The sequence below is a fragment of the Anarrhichthys ocellatus genome, unplaced genomic scaffold (genome assembly GCF_004355925.1).
Source record: "Anarrhichthys ocellatus isolate YVR2014 unplaced genomic scaffold, GSC_Weel_1.0 scaffold21, whole genome shotgun sequence".
NCBI lineage: Eukaryota > Metazoa > Chordata > Actinopteri > Perciformes > Anarhichadidae > Anarrhichthys > Anarrhichthys ocellatus.
The window spans coordinates 492,842-513,691 of record NW_022280051.1 but is presented as its reverse complement, the minus strand read 5'-3'; the positions used below and the strand labels follow the sequence as shown (position 1 = coordinate 513,691).

Here is a 20,850-nt window from a genome sequence, read left to right as displayed (position 1 = left end):
CTGTCACTTTCTCCATCACTCTGATGAGTATGTGGTCAGTTAATCTGCCGGCTTTGTTTGGGTCTCCAACAAGATGCACATACGCCCGCACGGTGCGACCAGATAAGCTAGAGTGTGTGTGTTTATGTGTGAATAGGAATGAATTCATGGCTCTGTTTGCAAATGTGTGTGTATGTGTTGTGTCAGATCGTGGGGGGCCTGGAGGCACCATATGGTCTCTGTGTCGCTCATAGACCTCTCTGTTCTCCTCTCTCGCCTCCTCCCTCCTTTCTTTTTCATCACTGTCTTCTCTTTTTCACTGCGCCTCTTTGATCTCGCATCTCTCTTCCTCCTCCTCCTCTCCGCTCCCCACTGTTTCAATCGTTTTGCCTCGCTTCCTCTGTTTCACTCTTTCTGTCACTTCATTTCATATCCTCGCCCTCGACTTTTTTTTAAAAGCTCTTATTGTCTTGTTCTGTGGTGTTATGTCACTTTTAAGCTCTTTTAACCATGGCTAATTTTTGGGTACCACTTTCTCTTTTCATAACCTGACAAGCAAAATGTTTTTGTTGGTGGCGTAGATCTAAAGTATCAACATCTTCCATCGCACTTCCTTTTTTTGGGGAATTTGCATGAATGAAAAAAAACCTGAATTCAAATGAAAATCTTTCCAATGAACATTCACTTTTTTTTCCATAGTATATAAACCATCTACAAATAATAAAACCACTTGACTGATATAATGTGTTTCAAGTGACAAAGAAATTATACAATAATCCTGCGATGGAAATACATTTATTAATCATTTGGCTTTGAACAGTATTTTCAAATTGTCTTTGAACACTCGAAAACACCCATAAAGCATCCTCCACAACCTTTCAGGAATGTAATATCGCTTCCTGTCTCATGCAGGTTGCAGCGTTTCATCATAGTTTTACAGCCATTAGTTGAAAATATGGCCAACTCTCGCTGACACTGAAAAATAACACTTCTTCCTTTATTTTTCTTGTTGATCTGTTTTCTGTCATACAGAAAGCTTTTGCTTTAGCCCTGCTGATGAAAGCACACCTGTGTGAATGGAAAGCATCTTTTGTGTCCTTTCTGCCTGTCAAATTCCATTTCTAAATGAACTTCATCAGCATGAGAGGGAAATGCATCCTTGATGATCGGAACTCATTCTCTGTACTGTACTAATCTGACATATTCGTTGGTTTCTCATTTGATGGGATGCCTACCCCTTTCTACTCCTATATGCATCTTCCAGTGATTCAGTGTGTGTTTGTGTGTAAGTGCGTGCGTGACAGCGTGTGAGGACTTTGAAGAGTAATAGCAGAGATCAGAGAGCTTCCAAGCTTTGTGAGAAAAATACAGAGACGGTGAAAAAAGCAAAGGAGAGAGAGGCAGAGAAAACACCTGTGGTTACAATGCTTGGCAGTATTGATTATGCACATTTCGTGTCAAAAAAGAATATTCAATTGGACTGAGTGCGAGAGACCGTTTTGGCAATATTATGTTACATTCATGCCAAGAACGTAATTGCACCAAAGGGATGGAACGTTTTTGATGACTAATGGAGAATGTTATAGATCCTTATGCCTAAAAGGCTTTAGCAATACTGTTAATACAATAGTTAGGTTGATAAAGCTTAATGAAATGCACGGAGACAGGTAATGCAGTTATGTTGATCTGAATTCAATGCAGAGACGGATGGAAGGATGGCGGAAAGGTAGAGGACAAGTGAAGAGAGAAAGGAAGAGGTATGAGGTGGAGGGGTGGAGATGGAGGGAGACCGAGCGGACCGGAGGGGGGTGTATCTATTGACATCGGTGCTGTGTGGGTGTGTGGAGGGTCTGACGGATAGTGTTGCCCTGTTTAGTGTCTCCGGTGTTACGCGGTAGTTTGCGGGGGCGTCGACACCTCTGGAACAATAATACCCCTCCAACAGGAAGACAAAGATCCCTGTTTTCATGGTCTCTGTTCTTGCAAAGCCATATATTTGCGGCAGAGATCGCAGCATGTGTTCATGTGCGTACGCTCGTGTCATATTAAACGTATAACAAGAGAGAGAAAAATTTCAGAAATGAGCTTTCATGTTTGCCTAGCTGAGGAAGTGTCTGGAATCTCTCAGAGAGCAGGATCCATCCCCTCCATTGTTTAATCCACAACACACACACACAGACACACACACACACTCATGCACACACACACATGCACACAGCTGTCGTATCTGTTGCTATGCCACCCGACTTCCGACAGATTTTTGTTTTGACTGAGCGCACCCGTGGTATAAGATGGGAAAAGAGAAAGAAATTGTGGGGAAAGAGTGGACGGATAATGAGAGGAAGGTGGAAAACAAGACGGGTGGAAAAGGGAAAGAATAGGGAAGTGCGACATGTGACAAAAGACGAGGAACAAGAAGAGATCAATGTGGGGGCATTGGAGAAAGGACAGGAGTAGTAACAGGAAAGAAAAGGGAAGCAAAGAAGGTCAAATGAATTGGAAAAGAACAAAAAGGCAGACAAATAACCTGCAGGCCTCTCCCCCATCATTCTCTCCCCACGTTGTTTGGTTTCCACAGACTGCTGGCTGTATTAATACACACACTAATGTGGCATTTCACTGGAGGACTTGGCACGTGGCCAAAGCAAGCTCAATGCCCTCACTCTTTCGTGAGTGTGTGTGTGTGTGTGTGTGTGTGTGTGTGTGTGTGTGTGTGTGTGTGTGTGTGTGTGTGTGTCTGGGCATGCTAACATTAGCTGCTGTCAAAACAGACAGTGTTCCTCCTTTCATGTGTAGTTAGGAGTACAAAAGATGGGAATAAAAAAAGAGCAGAGTGGAGTAAGAGCCGAGCGCTTTTTTTCGCCTCCTCCTCTTCACTGTTCTTCTCATCTCTCTCTCATGTTTTCAATCGGCTTACGTCGACTCACCAGGTCTGGCCGGGTGGTGGGTGGCAGAGCTGGGTGGGGGCAGGCCGATGCCCCCGGGGGGGTGGGTGTGGGGGGGCATGACACAGAGCTCTGCAGCCTTCCTCTGTCTGAGGGGCGGGGCGTCAAGCCACCATGCCTGCGGCCTCCACTAGGGTGCTGACTGCGAAATGCTACAAGAAAACACCTGTGGGGAGAGAGAAGACAAATTGAGTGAGAATAGATAGATTTAAAGAAGTTTGAGTGAAATAGAGCAATTTTCTCCTACTTGCACCTTCATACTTTTGCAAATTCTACTTCTTTGGCAAAATCACATCAAACTGTTGTTGCACAGGGCTACACAAACTAATATGCACACGCACACATGCATACACACACCCGTACACGCTAGCAGTAATGAAGGCTAACGCAGCAGGACGCTGTGTATGCGTGCACGCTCATGTTTGCCAGAAGGCTTCCTTGCATACATTAAAAGTGTATTTCTGTGTGCACCTTTGCTCCCTTGTGTGCGAATGTATGTGCGCGTATGTGCTTGCGCTCAAGCATCCCAAACAAACCCCCGGCATTTCATAGGCGTGAATACTAGATGTGTGTGTCTTTGGCAGTTTACACACTCGGTTTGCCTTTCCCTCAGACAGACCCCCTACTGCTACTGTCTGGCACAGAGACTGACACACAAAGAAGGGACAAAGCGAGAAATGACACAGGGAGTGAGAGGGGAGGAAAAGGGAGGGGGAGGAGGGAGATAAAAGGTAGGTAAAGAGAGAAGGATGATGTCATTAACATGGAAACACAGAGACATATGGACGGAACAAAAGTCAAAGGGAAGAGAGAGAATGAATAGGAAGGCTATAACGCAAAGCGCCATTGCATCTGTTTTTTGAGTATGATTCTACCAAACTACCCTTGGGCAAGGCAGGAGACGGTAGAGTGCTGCTGACACTCTTTGAACTCCTTGCTGAACAAAGGAAGGTAAACAGCAAGGGACATGTCACCTTGAGAGTACATCTAGATCCTGAAATTCAAATATTTTGAGGATGATGGTGTCCAAATGATTCCATAAATTATATCAGCTGTGAAATCTCGGAGGTTATTCTTCAAACTTTTCTAACAAAGAGTACAAGAGTATTCGCGTCAGGCTATTGGGCTGCAAGTTTAATAAGATAGTTCTATAGTATAGTTGCCGTTGATCCACTTATCTGAAATGTCATGGGAAATTGTGGTGCACTAGAAACAAGTTGTGTTACCATTGTGTATAAGTTAGTTGTATTATATTGTTCGCAGTTGTCATTTTGTTTTCAGTACCAACGTGCTGGATGATTGGTTGTGAATTTTCTATTCTTTTGATAAAAAATAAGTTGAAAAAAAGAGACCCAGTCCAATTACAGCAGTGTAATGAAACATATCCCACTTGCTTTGAAAAAGATGAGTCTTCTTGTCACTGTTGAGTCATTACAGGGAAAATAGGTTTGACGAGTGGGAAATTGCCACGGGAGAACGCTTGTTGGAACCTCGGTGCCACATGACTGATGCTCGCTGTTGACTCGCGCCCCCTGGGCCAATCAGTGTAATTTTGAAAATGCCGGAGTGCTGCTGTGTAATGCGTCTTTTTACCCAAAGTATCATCAAAACCCAATCAGCAGAGTGTGAAATATCGCACTAATCTGATTAGGCTGTTGTTCAGTGGTTAGCTGTTTGTGGGGAAAACTCTGAAACGCAAGCAGGCTTTTTTTCCTACACGGCTCATTGTGCCATAAAGTTGGTGAATGTGCATTTAGTGATTATATGTAAATTGGCACCTGTACCGCCTTAGCTGGCATGTTATGCAAAAATGATCTAGAGCTGTGGGAGGATAAAGTGTGTGTGGGGAAAAAAAGGAAAACATAGTGAGTCAGGTAGATATGCAGTAAATTATACTTTCTCTGCAAATGGCCAAGCCGACAAACAGACAACAACTGCAGTCACTTCCAAAAGTAACACCCATCAATCTGCTCAGAGTGTCAGTGAGTTATTTACAACTGGTTATATATGAGTGGTAGGAGAGGGGACGAGGTGAAATAAGAAAAGATAGGAGGTGTTGAAAAGGGACAGTGAAACTATATAGACGAGGCAGGAAGTGCCAGAAGTGTCCGTGAGGTAGAAATAAGTGCCTTTGATAAACAGGGAGGACGTTAAAATTCTGCTCCAGAACATTTTTCTTAGGGACGGTGTGTATTTGCTCCCCAGTGGTGATGTTTGTGTTATCATCATTGCTATTAGTACCTGCGAGACGCTGAACAAAATATAAAGCAATCGTCTAGTCTCTCAGCTCTCTCCCCTCTGTCTTTATATTCCCTCCGCAGCCCATGCTTCCTCACTTCCTCTTCTCCTCTCCGTCATCTCTTTTCTCCGCCTTTCAATCTTTTCACTTTCTTTATGACCTTCATCTTTCAATATTCACCACCCCCTTCCCTTCTCTCTCTCTCTCTCTCTCTCTCTCGTTCCACCCCTCCCTCTCTGGCTCGTTCCTCTCCTTGACAAAGGAACAGAGGCTTGTACCGAGGAGATTCTGCAGATGGATTTCCTGCATGTGATTAAAGTCACATTAGCCAGGCTCTACTGGGAAATTTGTGTTGTTCCTTTTTAAATGAGCACGTGAACGTCATTTCAAGGATTCTGAAGCGCAGATGAGAAATGAAAGGAACTCAGGGAATTTGGGAAGATTCCTCTCTCTGCTTTCAATTTCTTACATGTTTCCCTTGTTTTCCAAGGAAGCTGTGAATTTATTTCAAGACTAAAATAGTAGCGCTGTGGAGCTGTCTTTTTGTTTAAAACATACACTCACTTTATTACACTTCCTGCTAATTTCCATGCATTTTACTCATATACTGTGCAACATCAAACAAAGCATTTGTCACACTTTGAGATGGATGCTATTTTTTCCTTTGTCATAGTTGTTCATTGAATAAAACATTTCTGCTGCCATTTGAAGCTGTGTGAAAATCAATCTTTAATCTCTGTTTCGGCTTTGGGACTGTAAGTGTTGCCTTGTTTTGCATGTTGGCCATTTTTCAAATGATTCATGCCTTTGTGTTTGTTTATTTTGGATTTATTTTGGGGAGGAAAACAATTTGGCTGGGAAGCAGTGAGTTACTTTACGAGCAGAAAGTAAAATCATTCAGTCGTGTCAAATGTCTGCATCGATACAAAATGGTGAATAGCTCATTTGCATCAAATTGTTTATTGCTTCTCTTTCTTTGTACCATTTTGGTAACTCTACTGTGCGCAATCATGCTGCAGCTCTCCTATAAATGATGTATTGGAGGTGTTGCAGAAGGTCACCTCTGTAGCCACATGTTACTGTTCGCCCATCAGTTCCCATCATGTTAAACTGGTGGTGTGGTGGTAAGCCTGTCTGTCAGGCTATTCTCAGAAAGCTTTTTTTACCAATTTGACCTGGATGAGGGGGTAGCCAAAATCCACTCACGCAAACATTCAAACACACACACACACAAACACACGTCTAAATACTTGGTCGCCAAAGTGGCCTGCATGTTGGGGAGTCAAATAACACCTTCTCCTCTCCTCTGCTCCTCTTCTCTCTCCTCTTTCCGTCCTATTTTTTCACTGTTTATTCCACTAACTGTTTCCTGTCCGCACGTAAGCCGGATTTATTCTCCATGGGGTGTTGCAAAGGCTGCTTGATGTGCAGAGCCTCCGGCATGCATTTCCTCAAAAATGTAACCGCACCCCTTGGGGCTGAGATAACAAGTAGAGACCACCAACTGGGATTGGTCAACTCGGGCTGCTTGTGTTTAGTCCTCCATGTTTATGATGCAGGGAAGAGGCTGTCGATAGTGAGCGAGCGAGATGAAGAAAGGCTCAACGTTGTTCTTATTTTTATTCACGCTTGACAAATACATTTCTTTGTGATCTAGCAAATCCATTTCCAGCAAGCATCCCCACTGTCTATAAAATATGTTAATACAATAATGTAAACAGGAAGACTTCAGGAATATGTTAGTTGTAATTCTCACTAATCTGCCGTAGCTAACTCTTTCACATCACGTCTCATCCACCCGTGACGTAGTGAAAGTTGTGTTGGTGCTACAACAGGCATCTACTTGAATCACCTTGACAGAGAAGCTTAAATCCTCTTTGTGCTACTGTGTGCACAACATCTTTGCCCGATTTGCCCACTTGAGCCCACATATTTCAGAGTATTTCATCATTCTTGTGACATGCCCCACTCGGCTCGACTAATCGTTTTTAATCAATATCGCCGGAATTCTGTCCAATTTGCCCCCAAATTGAAATCCACCTGCATGCACTCAAGAGGATGTCTATCCATGTGTGAAGGCAGGTGTGTGTGTGTGTGTGTGTGTGTGTGTGCGCCACGGTATGAGTGTTTGATTGTGCGATTGTGGCCCCTCAATGAGTGACATCACAGCTGTAAACCCACAGCCCAACCATTCAACTTCAGCTCTACCCTATCCTCCCTTTTTACACACACACACACACACACACAAACACATGTACTCACACACATTAGCATTTGACAGTTGGCTGGTGTTTGATTCAGGCCTAGTTTAACATGAACAGTGGTATCCTGGATGAAAGTCCTTGGTTTGTTTTATTTAACCGCCCATCCACTCTGACCTCGTCCTACTCAGACGTTTGTGGACTTTGATTAGAAACGTATTATCTCAAAAACAAATAATCTGAGAGAGTTTCCCACGAAATGTAATTGACAATACAGTTTTGCTGTATGAATGTATTTTTAGGCGATCAAGCTGACAACAGAGAGGAAAAAGAAGTAAACACTCATAATACCTGAAAGGGTAATGTGCATTTACCTGCGTGTGTCTGTGTCTGTGTGTGTCTGTGTCTGTGTAACAGCGCAGGGTGCTAACAAAGGCAGAGAGGGGCAGCCAAACTCATCAAAATCAATTTTTAATGGCTTACTTACACAGGAGAGTGGAGAGATTGGGGCAACACAACACACGCACACCTAAGCACATGCCGATAGCTTGACAAATAGAGCCACACGAGTGTTGACAGGCACATGTGGCAAAAATATGTACAGATGTATAATTACACATGCGTGTGGGTATGCAGACGCATACTGTACATCGGCACACACACGTTGTAAACGTCTGCATGTGTCCACAAACACATATTTTGTTCAAGCATACACGTACATGCAGGCATTCTAATTGTGAACAATGTTATGCTTATTTGAAATAATTATTTGTATTGTTTTATTATTAATATTACTATAGTGTATATAAATTCAGCTTTTTAGTCTAGTACCACACTCTTAATTTACAGTGCACTGCAGCAACTCAACAAAAATACAGTACTTGGGATATGTGTGTGATTGGTTATTCATTCAAGCACATCAATAATATCACCAAGACTGTGGCCACATGTCTGTAGGAAATGATTGGAGGAGTTGTCAGACTAGTCTGAGGTGTTTTTTATTTTTAAATTACAGCACTAACCGTGGACTTAGTCGGTGCTCATTGTTTTCTCCAGGTTTATGTTGCGCCTTCATTACTTAGAGGACATTCATACAATTCCCATTAATTGGTAGCTAATGTAGAGAGGCACAAGAGAGGATATCAGGGTGGAGTGCCTCACACCCACTGCGTTATCATATAATCACACTGCAGCTCTTGAATGTTAATCACTCTTCTATCACACCGTTTTTAAACAAGGTTAGAGCCTACAAAGTGTTCTACAGCAGGTAACAGGTAAAAAAAAAACAGTGGCACGCTGCACGGGATCAACAGGACACCATGTAATAGAAACTATCGAGGGCTTCAGATCGATTGAGATCATTTTCTGTGAAGGTCAGAGAAACGAGAAGCACGACTAGCCTTAAGGCAGCCAAATAAAGCAATTACTGCTGTTTTTATTCCCTTTAGATTCATTACAACTAATGGTAGCTTTCTTTGAGTTAAATACGTTTGTCTGTAAAGTTGTCTATGTCAAGCCCAATAGACAAACAGGGGCAAATGATAGGATATTTATTTTGCTGTAGGAAAAGTGTAACATAAGATTTCTAGTATATTAACACAGATCCACGCTGACATAACCCCCAAGAGAAACAGTAGCACTTAGATCAGCAATTTTGGTTTGGTGGCCAAAGTCTGACCTGCAGCTCACATGACGCCTTGGGCTCAAGAGACACTTTCATGACCACTACATAATAAATGGCTGTAAACATTTCCTGAACTTTTTTGTGATTCCCAATATATAAACTTCTAGGCCAGGATATTTCTTTATGTTCATTCAGCTAAACAGAGCGAGATTTTAATGAACATGCTTTGGCATTGAAGCAGGAAGCCACCCAAACTTCTTTTTGGCATTTTCGCTGTGAGTCACCTGGGCTTTCAGTGGAATACATGGGCCGCCATGTTTGAGTACCTCATGCAATTTTAAAACATCCAAGGGTGGTACATCTGGTATACAGTAGGAGTCATGCAAAACAAAAAATATCCCAGTATTTTGCAGTATTTTTACCTCAGCTAAGCTACATCTCAACAGATTATGTATCAAGTGGTTTGTTATGAGCAGACGAAGACCACAACAATTCGGTTTGTCTTACAATTATGTGGCTCGTGGCAGGAGAAAAAATACAAGGTTATATCTGCTGTATACTTACTCATACTGCATGTTTAGAAATTAGAGTCATACGTATCTTTACAGCGTATCATTTAGTTCCTTTTACCCATGTGTGTGTCACGTGAGTGGTTTACTGCTGCCTCTCTTTATATGTACTTCTTTCATGTTTAGCTGTAAATAAGAAATAGCTGAAAAAAAAAAAAAAACACTCCCATATCCTCACATTCTCCATATTTCCCACCTCTGCAAGCTTTGCCCCAAAACCACAGCCCAAACATTCCAGTGAATGTGCATGTTGTGTGTATCCAGGAAACAGGTTAAGGGCTGACATTTTCAGCATCCACCTCCTCACAGCAGGCACCTTTGGCCCCGTCAAAATTGTCCATTTGTTTGCAGAAAAAAAAAGGCAAGTCTGCCCTCGTCTGCAGTACTTTGTGTGACATAGTATATCTTTAATTCCAGTCGTGAAAAACATGAGGGGCAGTTGAAATGAAGTCTGTGCGTGTGTGTGTATGAGTTAGGAGAAGAGAACTGACACCACAAGCAGACTTACCTTTTCACCAAATATCTCAGACAGCACCAGCCTTATAGCTTTCTGCCATCAGCCATCCTCGCAAAGAATATCCCAAAAATAAAATAAAATAAAAAAGATAAAAAAAATCTCAAAAATAAAAACTGTTGCCCCTTCCTTCAATTAAATAAATCCATACATTCAAGATCCTGGTCAAGTGAATAATGCAAGAATAATCCTCCTTTCTGTACAGAGACAATCCCCCCAGCTTCCATTCAACCCAGCAATAAATTGTGAAAAAGGAGGGATTGTGGAGGGGAAAAAAACGAGGTGAAGAGAGGCTTAGAGACACAAGAGGAGAGAAGAGAGGATGGGGTCTGTAGAGGGAGAGGGATGGAGATGGTTAATCCTTTTCTTCGGATCTATTCCCTATACGAACGATATGTCCAGCGCAGTCCTGTTCGCTGGCTGGAGCGCTGCCGTGTGCGTCTGAGAGACAAGTGTGTGTGTGTGAGAGAGAGAGATGAGTGTGTGTGTGAGAGAGAGAGCGAGAGAGAGAGAGAGAGAGAGAGAGAGAGAGAGAGAGACAACGGCGTTAGGTTGCTGGCGTCATGCGCTTGCCCCTCTGTGTGTCGCTATGTTTGTGATTCCTGCACTCGGCACGCGTCAGAGTGTGTGTGTGTGTGTGTGTGTGTGTTCTTCCAAGCATTTACACTTGAGGGCTGTCTTTCTGTGTGCATGTGTATTTGTGCCCCCACCTCCCCCTCTTCTTTTCCCTATGTGTGTGCAGTCGTGCATGTGGCAGGAGATGTATGTGTGTGTGTGTGTGTGTGTGTGTGTGTGTGTGTGTGTGTGTGTGTCTGTCTTGTCAAATATATAGTAACATTAGTGTATGCTGCCTCTGTCTGCCTGCAGCTCTCCCACTGTGACAGAGATAGGAGATAGGATATGAGGGAGGTGGAATACAGAGTGATAATACAAAAGAGTGAAAGCCAGGGATAGAGGGAGTAGGAGTTGGAGGAGGGGAGGGCAAGGAGAAAGTAAAGAGAGAGAGAGAGAGAGAGAGAGAGAGAGGGGGGGGGGGGGGGAGAGAGAGAAAAAAAGAAAAAAAGAAAGGAAAAAAGAGAAAAAGAGGGGGGGGGGGGGGGGGGGGGGGGGAGGGGGGGGGGATCCAGGGATTTCAGTGAAGATGAGAATCTCCCTCTGCCACATGGGCTTTTCTCCTCCCTCGATTTTTTTCTCTTTTTTTCCCTTTATTTTTTCTCCTCACGTCTCCGTCACTCGACTTTAATTTACATCCTATTCCCTGTGGCAGCTCTCGTAACGGCTGGCTCTGTGTGTGTGGAATATGTTTGTGTATATGGCTGTATGTGCACGTGTGCTTTAGAGTGTGTCTAGGGCCAAGAAGCTGGTCCTCACCAGGTAAAACAATAGATTTTAAGGGTAAATGTTGGAATTAGGTTCAGGATAAATCCTCAAGAAATAAATGTAAGTCAGTGCAATGTCCCCCCAAGTTAGTGGTGTTTGTGTTCATTTGTGGAAGTCATTGTGAGAAAGCACCAAATGTTTTCTTTGGAAGACACCAGTGATAATTTCCGACAGACAGAGGGAGGGTGGGGGAGTGAAGGGGTGTGGAGTGGGGATATGAGCTGGTAGGGGGGACTGTGTGTTTGTTTGCACACAGCATATAATTACTTGGCTGCTTCCTTACATGGACTGAGTCATAGTTGACACACACAAACACTCACACACATTGTGCTGTTAATGAGCATGTGAATCATTTGGCTCAACGGTGCAGCATTTCACTGCATAAGCGGGTGTGTGAATGTGAAAGATCTGGGCGCATCGGTGTGAGTGACTCCGAGGTCTGACACCCAGGTTGGTAAAATACATGGAATCTCCGACGCCAACAAATGTACTCTCTGATCTGTTATCTCTCCTCTTTCCTTCTTATTATTAGCAAAGAGCAATCTTCAAATCATTGAGGTTGCAGCTTCTCATTTCTGGACGGCGCTGAAAGTCACTTTTACAGGTTGAAATGACCAGCAGCACATCATATCATACAACAGAGTGATACGTCTTCTCTCTATAGCCGAACATCTCACGTGGCATTGCATTCTCAGTTTTAAGCCAGGACCTTCAGTGTGTGGATCAAGCACCTCATAAAAAATATGGTGCTCCAAAGTTAGCGAGGTGTCAAATACATATTTAATCGTCAGATCACCAATCGGGACCCCCCCCTACTGTAAGGTATCCAGTGACGAATGACTCAACTCTGAATGACCCCTCAGGTCTACGGAGCATTTTTGCATCTTTCAGCTCCTTGTTTTGGTCTCATTACCTGCAACTTTACCGCAGCAGGCAGCTGTTTTCAGCACCTGTCCAGTACCAGGTATTTTGCTCTACTATACTGTATATATTTATATCCATATACTTCCCTTAGTAAATGGTGGAGACCAAAACTGAGCTTTAAGGACAGTGAATATTGAATATGTCATTTACCAATTCAAATGTACTCATACATTAGATGTTCAATATATCAACTGGCTGAGTTTTGCACAAAAACAGTGTCATCTAAACAAAAGACCAGAGTCCAGAATCTCTAACTGGTCATATTGTAATTAATCAGGACAAATAAATATATTTGTATAAGTATAATGTTATGCATTCATGTATAAAAAGATATGTACCAAGATAACTGTGACAATACATCACAATATGGATTTCAGCCTTTCTATTGTCAGCAGCACCTACCTGTACACCTTCCTGAGTTTGCACACATCACTGTCTGTCACCAGCTCCATGGCTTTGCACAGGCCAAAACACTAGACTGGTCAGCGGCCCGACACACACACACACACACACACACACACACAAATACAACCTGAACATGAGTCCTCTGGTTTCCTGTCCAAACGTGGGCGCTTGTGCTGGCTTCATTTGTCTTGAATGTACTTCCTGGCAAACTGAAATATGTTTTAGCTGCCAGTAGCTGCTGCCAGTGCTGCTGGCTATATAGGACACACTCTTCAGTGCTAGTTATGAAAGATGGTTGGCTAGAATGACTGGAATAGCGGTGAAAGTGCAATATATGGTGTTCCACATAACCTTAGATATTTTTGTCTATTAGTGTTGAAGGACGTTTTGTATCAGACAGAACATCTGCTTTTATAACAGCAAGGTGTTGGCTGTGTGTGCGTGTGTGTGTGTGTGTGTGCGTGTGTGTGTGTTTGTTTTATCCCAAAGGGGTAATTAGTCCTCTAATTAGTCCTGCCCCCTCCTCTCCAGAGAGCAGGGGTCAGTGACAAAGGTGAGCTACAGTGACGCAACCTTTCAGCTGCTCAGAATTTAGTGCCAGGCTCAAGGACACTTTGCAACGGCGGACACTTTGGATCAAATATAGAAAAAATGCCAAAGGGCCTACACTGAACAAAATGTGTGAGAATCATAAACATTTCTTTGCCACAGGGCTTCTCCAGTAATCTAAAATCCCATTGGCTTTTTGTCGAAGGAACCAGAGCGATGCTTAGTTCAGGGTAAAATACTTTGTCCCTGCAGCACAATTGTGATTCAAATAATAGTTCTTGGTAATGTAGCGACCCCAAAAGAAGGCTTGTGTACATTTACTTATCTTACGCTGTCAATTTGGCCTCTCTTTTAAAAGAGTTAATATATCTCAAAAGACTTTAAACATTTTAAGCAATTTTATAACGTTTAGTATCAAATCCCCGACTTGCTTATTCATTACAGAACACACTCCTTTATCCTTATAATTTATTTGCATCTGATTGAGCCACTGTCCCCCTATGGAGAGACTGGAGATTGGCAGCACGTGAGATTTGATGTCCCCTTAGCTGCACTCAAAATTCGGTCTGATTCAACTTTGACTTTGATTTCCGTTGACCTTTCGGGGTGTAACAGATGAAATGGCAGCTGTCTGTGATGTAACCTGAAATCAATCCGTAATAGATGAAAAGGACATTCATCTGAAAAAGGTTTCTTGAGCCCCGAGCCCTTCTTTCATCACCGGGTACTTACTGTAATCTGCCTCTGCCTTCAGTCTTGAATAGAATAATGTAAATCACTTACAATCTTTGCCTCTGCACTGTACTCTGTGTACCTTGCGGTGAGCACATCTTATACCTTTGATAAATTACAGTGGTATTCCAGCGTTGCTTTAACCAGAAATGCTCAAGTATACCGCACAACATGCTAGAAATAATGTACTCATTGGCTTTAGTTTATGAAAGTTAGTTTGTATCATTAAAGAACAATGTAAAGACTGTGACTGGCCCCAAGCTCCTCAGGCAGCTCCTTCGAGACTTTGTCCACTGATTGAGAGGGAAGAGGTTTTTAACACGAGATAATAATGCGAGGTGAGCTTGATTTATTTGGCCCTCCAAGAGATATGTCCACTTTTTTTTAGGCTGTTTACTGTCTGGCAAAAAGGGCCTTCTGGCGTGAGGATCCATTGTTAATGCCAGCACCTCCTGCCAAGGCGACTTTTATGGCCGGTTCTGTTCCATCAATGATGCAGGAAATACGTGTTATGAAAAATGATTACTGGCAGTGGTTTGTAGCAAGAAAGTGTGTTTTTGAACCTTTCTGCCGGGCTATTGTAGTCTCCCCCTGCAGCATTTCTCTATCAGATCTATTCATTCCCCATGTAGCTACAAGAATATTGGTTAGTTTATTGACCAGGAGGCATGATTAAATCTCCACACTCCTTGTTCGTTGCCTCTAATATTGATGATATATAAATTTAAACTCTGTTGCATTCATTATAAGTTGCTGTGTGAACTGAATGGATGCGTATCGTCTCTCCCCTTTTTGCAACAGTCCTCATCCCTCTCTCTCTCTCTCTATCTTCCTCTCCCCCTCCCTTCTACTGTCTCTCTATCTTTTAACACCCCCACCCTCACTCTGTAATTTACTGTGCTATTGGGTGAATGTCAGTGAAGATGAATTGGCTCTAGTCTTCGTATTAACACCGGGTCTGGCCAGGCATGTTTAGCGCTACAACCACTAGTTCCTGCGTGGAGCAAGTGACTTCAAGGCACCATCCATCTTAACACACGCACACACACTCACACACACACACACACACACACACACACACAGAGAGAGAGAGAGAGAGAGATTGTGTATGTCCATGGTGCCATCACAGGAGTCATCGGTGTCTTTGTTCCCATACCGTACCATACCGTATATCAGTGTTTTATATCAACCATGAATTAGCCTCACATTGACCAGACAGTTTTATGGCCCTTTGGTCAATACAGTCAATGAGGGCTGCTACATTAGACATCAATCATGTTCTAATTCATGCTTTGAAACACCTTTTTTTCCAGACAGGCTTTTATCGAATAGCCTTTTGCATTCCCAATAATTTAGCCTTTTTGTTCATTGGTGGTATTCTGGTTTTCCTCCTTGGATTTAAAGGGTTTTGTAAAACACAGTGTTGCATTAAATGTATTTCATTGCCACTTAAACAGTGGCTACATTTACAGTAAATGATCTAACCTTGTTAGATAAGGTTCAGCTTGGTAAACAGAAGTAGGGTAGCAGGCAATGTACTTTACGAATGAATTCAATGGATTGATTTAAACATCCAATGAAAGAGACTCTTGATCTTCTTGGAAAGGTGATGCTTTCTAGGAAAACATGCATCATCAGTGTCGACCTCTTGTTGCACTATATGTATCGCTTTATTTTTAACAATCCATTTTTTCCCTGCTGTTTCTATGTAATCAAACTGCCTTTCGTGCCCAGACAAAAGCAACAAATGCTACATTATTTATTTTAAAGTCGGTGGAGTGGCCCTTTTTTGTTACCAGCTATTCAGAAAATACCACCTTATTTAAAGCCTTACTTTTGAGCTGTATATTTTATTTATTTTATTGCTGTAATCACACTGTTTGCATGAAAACTGATGTATTATGATTAATACTACTGAAGTATATTATTAATACTAGCTGTTCAGTTGTACTGTTGAATTATTTCCTCAAAGCAACTGAACAATTCAGAATGACTGATTAAGACCCTTTTATTAATGTAATTCGTATGATTTGAAACACCATATTACCTGAGTGCTGCTTCATATCTGTCAATCAGCCAGCAGTTAAAGCAAAGTGATATCTTGCTTGCCCTGGTGCTTCTAGCCATTAGGTGGCCCCATGTAGTCTGAGCTGTGCTTGATGTATACCTACAAACATAAATGTCATGAAATTGGTCATCAAAATCATTATTTCATACCAAGAAACATTAGTTGGCAGACGTCTTACATCCTAGTTTTTGGAAAATGTGGCTGAAAGTGAACATAGTGTTTCACCCTCATTAAAACAAGAAAAACAGCACGACCAAAAACGGGCCCATCTGGGGTCTGTAATAGTTTAGGAAACTCAATGTGTGCAGCCAGCCTTGTCTGTTGTATATCCCTGTAACATGCTATCTGTCACTGCAGGATATATTAAGTGGTACAGCCAACGGATTATGAAGTATTTTAGGTGCACACACTCACTCACACACACACACAAGCACACACACACACACACACACACACACACACACACACACACACACACACACACACACTCACACAAAGTTTATCCCCTCTGAGAGTCTCATTAATTTGGCCAAGTTGATTTGTTCTGAAAGGCTCTGAATTCATCACAGCTAGACAGATGGTAGAGAGGGATTTCCTAGAGGAGAGGAAGAGGGTGAGACAGAGTGGCGTGGGGCAGACAGGAGACGGGAGTGGGGGAGGAAAAACCAGAGGGAAGAGAAGGGGTGAAAAAAGAGAGGACAAGATAGCAGGAAGGTACAGGGAGTCAAATGTAAAAGAGAGGGAGAGAGACACGCAACAAGAGAGCGAAAGAGGAATCCAGTAAAAAAGAGAGCGGGATAGTTGGGAGATAAGTAGGGGAGAGGTGAGCGAGCACCATCTGTCTTATTAGAGAGACAAAAACAGAAGACTAGAGAGAGGGAAGTCATGGGAAGGGGTAGGTGAATATGTATATACATACATACATTTTTCAAAATATCATCTCTATGAGTTGATAATATCAGTGTTGTGTTTACTGCTTGTTTCGCTGCCCTCAAATCCCCTCGCAAAACAAAATCAATGAATGCAGGTTGAATAAGACTGAACACTTTGCATATTGTTTGTGTAACCTGAACACATATAGAAATGTGAAAAGTTACATTTTTGTTTTTAGTGGGGGTCACGGTACATGTCGGAACTATTTATTGCCGAACAACAGCTGTGCAAAGGGACTGCGCACATCAGCACAACAAGTTCACATTTGGGGTTATCGTGCCGGTTCCAAAAATCTAAACATTTTATGACAACTCACATCGTAGCTGGAGATGCTGAGTAGAGGTATCGGGAACCCCAGAATGTTGAACTATCCCTTTAAAATTCAGATACTTAAGTTCTGCAATTATGAAAGTGGATAAGTGAGGTTAAGGAAAGAGGGGTGATCCCACGCAAAAAGACACACGCACACACACACACACACACACACACACACACAGTACCATGCTGTTCCCCTTTCACATTGTAAAAGATTGAGTAGGTAATTGAATTTCACACCAAATTAGTCCCTCAAAAGGACACTGCGTTAATTTCCTTTCGGTGTGTGACGAAATAGCCCTGTTATGAGCACAAGCTACCATGTAAACATTCAGAACAGGGGAAAGAGCATGGCAGTTTGCAGTCATTCTTTCTCTCAGACACACAGGAACATGTCTCTCCACTATGAATGATTTAGTGAGCGTGCCTCCAACGGGCCCGCTCAAGAAGGCTGTGTAACTAGGTTAACTTAAGGTAGGCTCTGCTGACTTAGAAGGTCCACACACACACACACACACATATACCCAATGTCAACAGCATTTATTTCCATTTTAAAGAAACAGGCAACCCATTTAACACCCTGTCACTTCTGTTCTGTCACCTTTGAGACAGTTAAACAGGGGTGACAGGATCCTCTGTCCATCTTTTAGCTGTGTCAGTGGCTTTCATAATAACAAAAAAAACAACATTAACACAGCTGTATTGCTTAAGTTCTCAATTTGTTTTATAGTTTAGTGTTTGGTACTTGGTACACAGAGAACATGTTACTTGCTTGTCAAATTATTAAGCACAAATCTGCGGACGCATTTAGTGTGTGTTTGTGTGAGTCCTTTGTGTAGGCTAGAATCCAAAGTTAGTTAGTCGAAGACGACGTGCCACCTTTTCCATTCTTTTAATATAAAAATATCATGTGGCTCTGCCAGTGCGTACTCCTCTGTCTGCATCCTTGACGTTCAAAAAGTTGCGCATGAGAAAGTGAGAGACACCTCAAGAGAGAGAGAGAGAGAGAGAGAGAGAGAGAGAGAGAGAGAGAGAGAGAGAGAGGGAGAGAGAGAGAGACAGGAGGACGACGAGGGTGGGAAGTTGAGTCATCAGCCTTTCGTCCAATCCCAGGCCTCTGCCTGTTGCTTTGGTAACGCGATGTCAGTGCAGCCTCTGGCGACTCCTCTGAGGTTAGTGAGCTTCAGCACAGAGGTGTGTGTGTGTGTGTGTGTGTGTGTGTGTGTGTGTTCTTGTCCCTCTCTCTTGAAGTTGTCACAAAAAACAACTAAACTTTAGTTTAAGGTCAAAGGTTATACTAGTTAAATGAGTTTGTGCATCCATTTGTGTGTGTTCTTCCCTGAAAGTGTTTCTCTGTGTGTCACCATACATTTATGTCTGTAAATATGAATTGTTCTCTGCTTGTACATGCTTATGTTTTTATGTATGTGCTGGTGCATCGGTTGACTTCGCGTGTGTGAAAGTCTGTGTGGAAGTCTGTGGGCGTGTGTGTTTGTGCGTGTCGTACGTCAAGGATTTCTTTTCAAACTGCTCATTGTAATCAACTGCTGAACTAGTCGAAAATAATTTGCCATCACTCCTTTTGCTGGCTGGAGCAGTGTTTGTTGCCCAGCAACATCAGTTTATTGAACACTCCCCATCACAAAGACATGGGATCGCCTCGGGCATAGCACTGCTGTTTTTTTTCCCAGTTTACTTCACTGAGCTGCATTGTCCCTTCTGGACCCATGCACAGTTAATTAAAGAAATGAAAGAGTGAGACGTTTATTTACCAATCACACTAGGAACACCTGGGAGTGAGACAAATACTTTTAATTCTACTGATTAGCCAAAAACTAATTTCAAGTTATGCAGGAGGAACAGTGCATGTTTGAGTTCCTGCAATATTCAGCAAAGGACACGAGTAAGCACAAGTGAAGCAAGATGCAGATTACAATGTGAGGCGTATTTATGACAGATGTCTAGACATTTGGAGAGAATTCGTTTTTACAGGGTCAAGCGTTCACATAACAAAGAGGAAAGAAAGAAAGAGAGCGGGAAGCACAATAACAAGAAAGGGAAAAAGGGAGAACAAATGTTCTGAACTGCCTCTCACTCTATTCCATCTGCCCGATGAATGTTTGGTATTTGTCGATAAAAACTATAATTATGTGCTTGTGTGTTTGTGAGGGAGACGAGAGAACACAAGTGACATTTCTAAGTGAGAGAGCTATAATCTCTGTGCATGTTTTGGCATTGTGTCTTCGTCGGTGTTGATGTGTGCATCTGTGTGAGTACAAGAAAGAAGAAAAGAGAGAGGCAACGAAGACGGAGAGATGATAAGTCTTTGACATGTGTTCAGATAAACAGTAATCTTGTTGTCCACAGTCGCTTCAAATGGAAAACACACACTTTTGAGAGCTCAAACTAGGCACAAAATACCTGAAATATAGATTTTGTGAATTAGTTACTTTTGCTAATATCAAACACACAAGTGGAGAGTTTTAAGGGCTTTCACAACAAATTGTGCCCAGACATTTATCCTTCAAACATGTCAAGAGCCTCAGAAGATTCAATGGTCCAGAATGCAATGCAAAGAGATTGTGTTTCAAGGACAAGGTTTGAAAGACTTCACTTCAGTATCCTCACTGTACAGTATGTCTCTTTACCAACAGGAATGATGGTCAAATCTACAGAAACAATAAAAAGCCAGAATTATATTCTAAAAGGAGGTGTGAATTTTAAATTAAGAGCTACACATTCTTAAAACACACACATACACCCCTAACTCTTTGTTTTACTTTCCACACCTCCCACCTCTTGTTGTCTCTAACACACACACACACACACACACACACACACACAAATAGACACACACGTATGTGAAAGAATGAGAAACACACACACTTGCTCTCATGCACGCTCACACACAACCGCTTGAGCTTGCTCATTCTATTATTGATAGCCAATAATTTTGGTTGAAATGAAAATGGTTTCCACCTCATAACATTATTAAAAATCAATTAATCCTCTTTCATCAGCTCTGCCTTTTGTCTTATCCTTTTTTTTGTCCTCCTGCGTGTCCCACTTCATCCCTCCATCATTCTGTCTCTCCACCTGGTACACCTGACTCCATTACATCAATAATCTGTTACGTTGATTACAATGTCTGTGCTTTGTTTATGACCTTTCTCTCTGTGTGTGTGTGTGTGTGTGTGTGTGTGTGTGTGTGTGTGTGTGTGTGTGTGTGTGTGTGTGTGTGTGTGTGTGTTTGTGTGTCTTTTCTGCAGCCCACACTCTTTTTGTTTTTGCTCTATAGTGTGTGTGTCCTTCACTCCTTTGGTCTTGGACGACTCTCGCTCTTATGTCCTTGCTCTGTTTTTCCCTTTAGTGGTTGTTATATCTGCTTCATACATCCATTACTAAAGAATACTGCTACTCAGTGGTGTGTGTGTGTGTGTGTGTGTGTGTGTGTGTGTGTGTGTGTGTGTGTG

The 20,850-nt window shown here is 42.4% G+C and overlaps 2 protein-coding genes across 9 annotated transcripts in view; one reads left to right on the top strand and one right to left on the bottom strand.

Annotated features, from left to right (window-relative positions):
• The window catches only part of lrtm2a (leucine rich repeat transmembrane protein 2a), a 23,759-nt gene extending 12,934 nt beyond the window's left edge, over positions 1 to 10,825 (bottom strand). The window contains exons 1-2 of one of the 2 annotated variants that reach the window (XM_031859170.1): positions 10,066 to 10,825; positions 2,907 to 3,090 (exon numbers count right to left, since the gene is read on the bottom strand). In XM_031859170.1, the coding sequence (XP_031715030.1) occupies positions 2,907 to 2,985 (79 nt within the window). In that variant the 5' untranslated portion in view covers positions 2,986 to 3,090; positions 10,066 to 10,825. Of the gene's footprint in view, positions 1 to 2,906 lie in introns of both variants that reach the window. The other variant, XM_031859171.1, reaches the window with a different exon arrangement.
• cacna2d4a (calcium channel, voltage-dependent, alpha 2/delta subunit 4a) overlaps positions 1 to 20,850 on the top strand; it is a 75,238-nt gene that overhangs the window by 37,692 nt on the left and 16,696 nt on the right. The gene's annotated exons all lie outside the window — the stretch shown is intronic.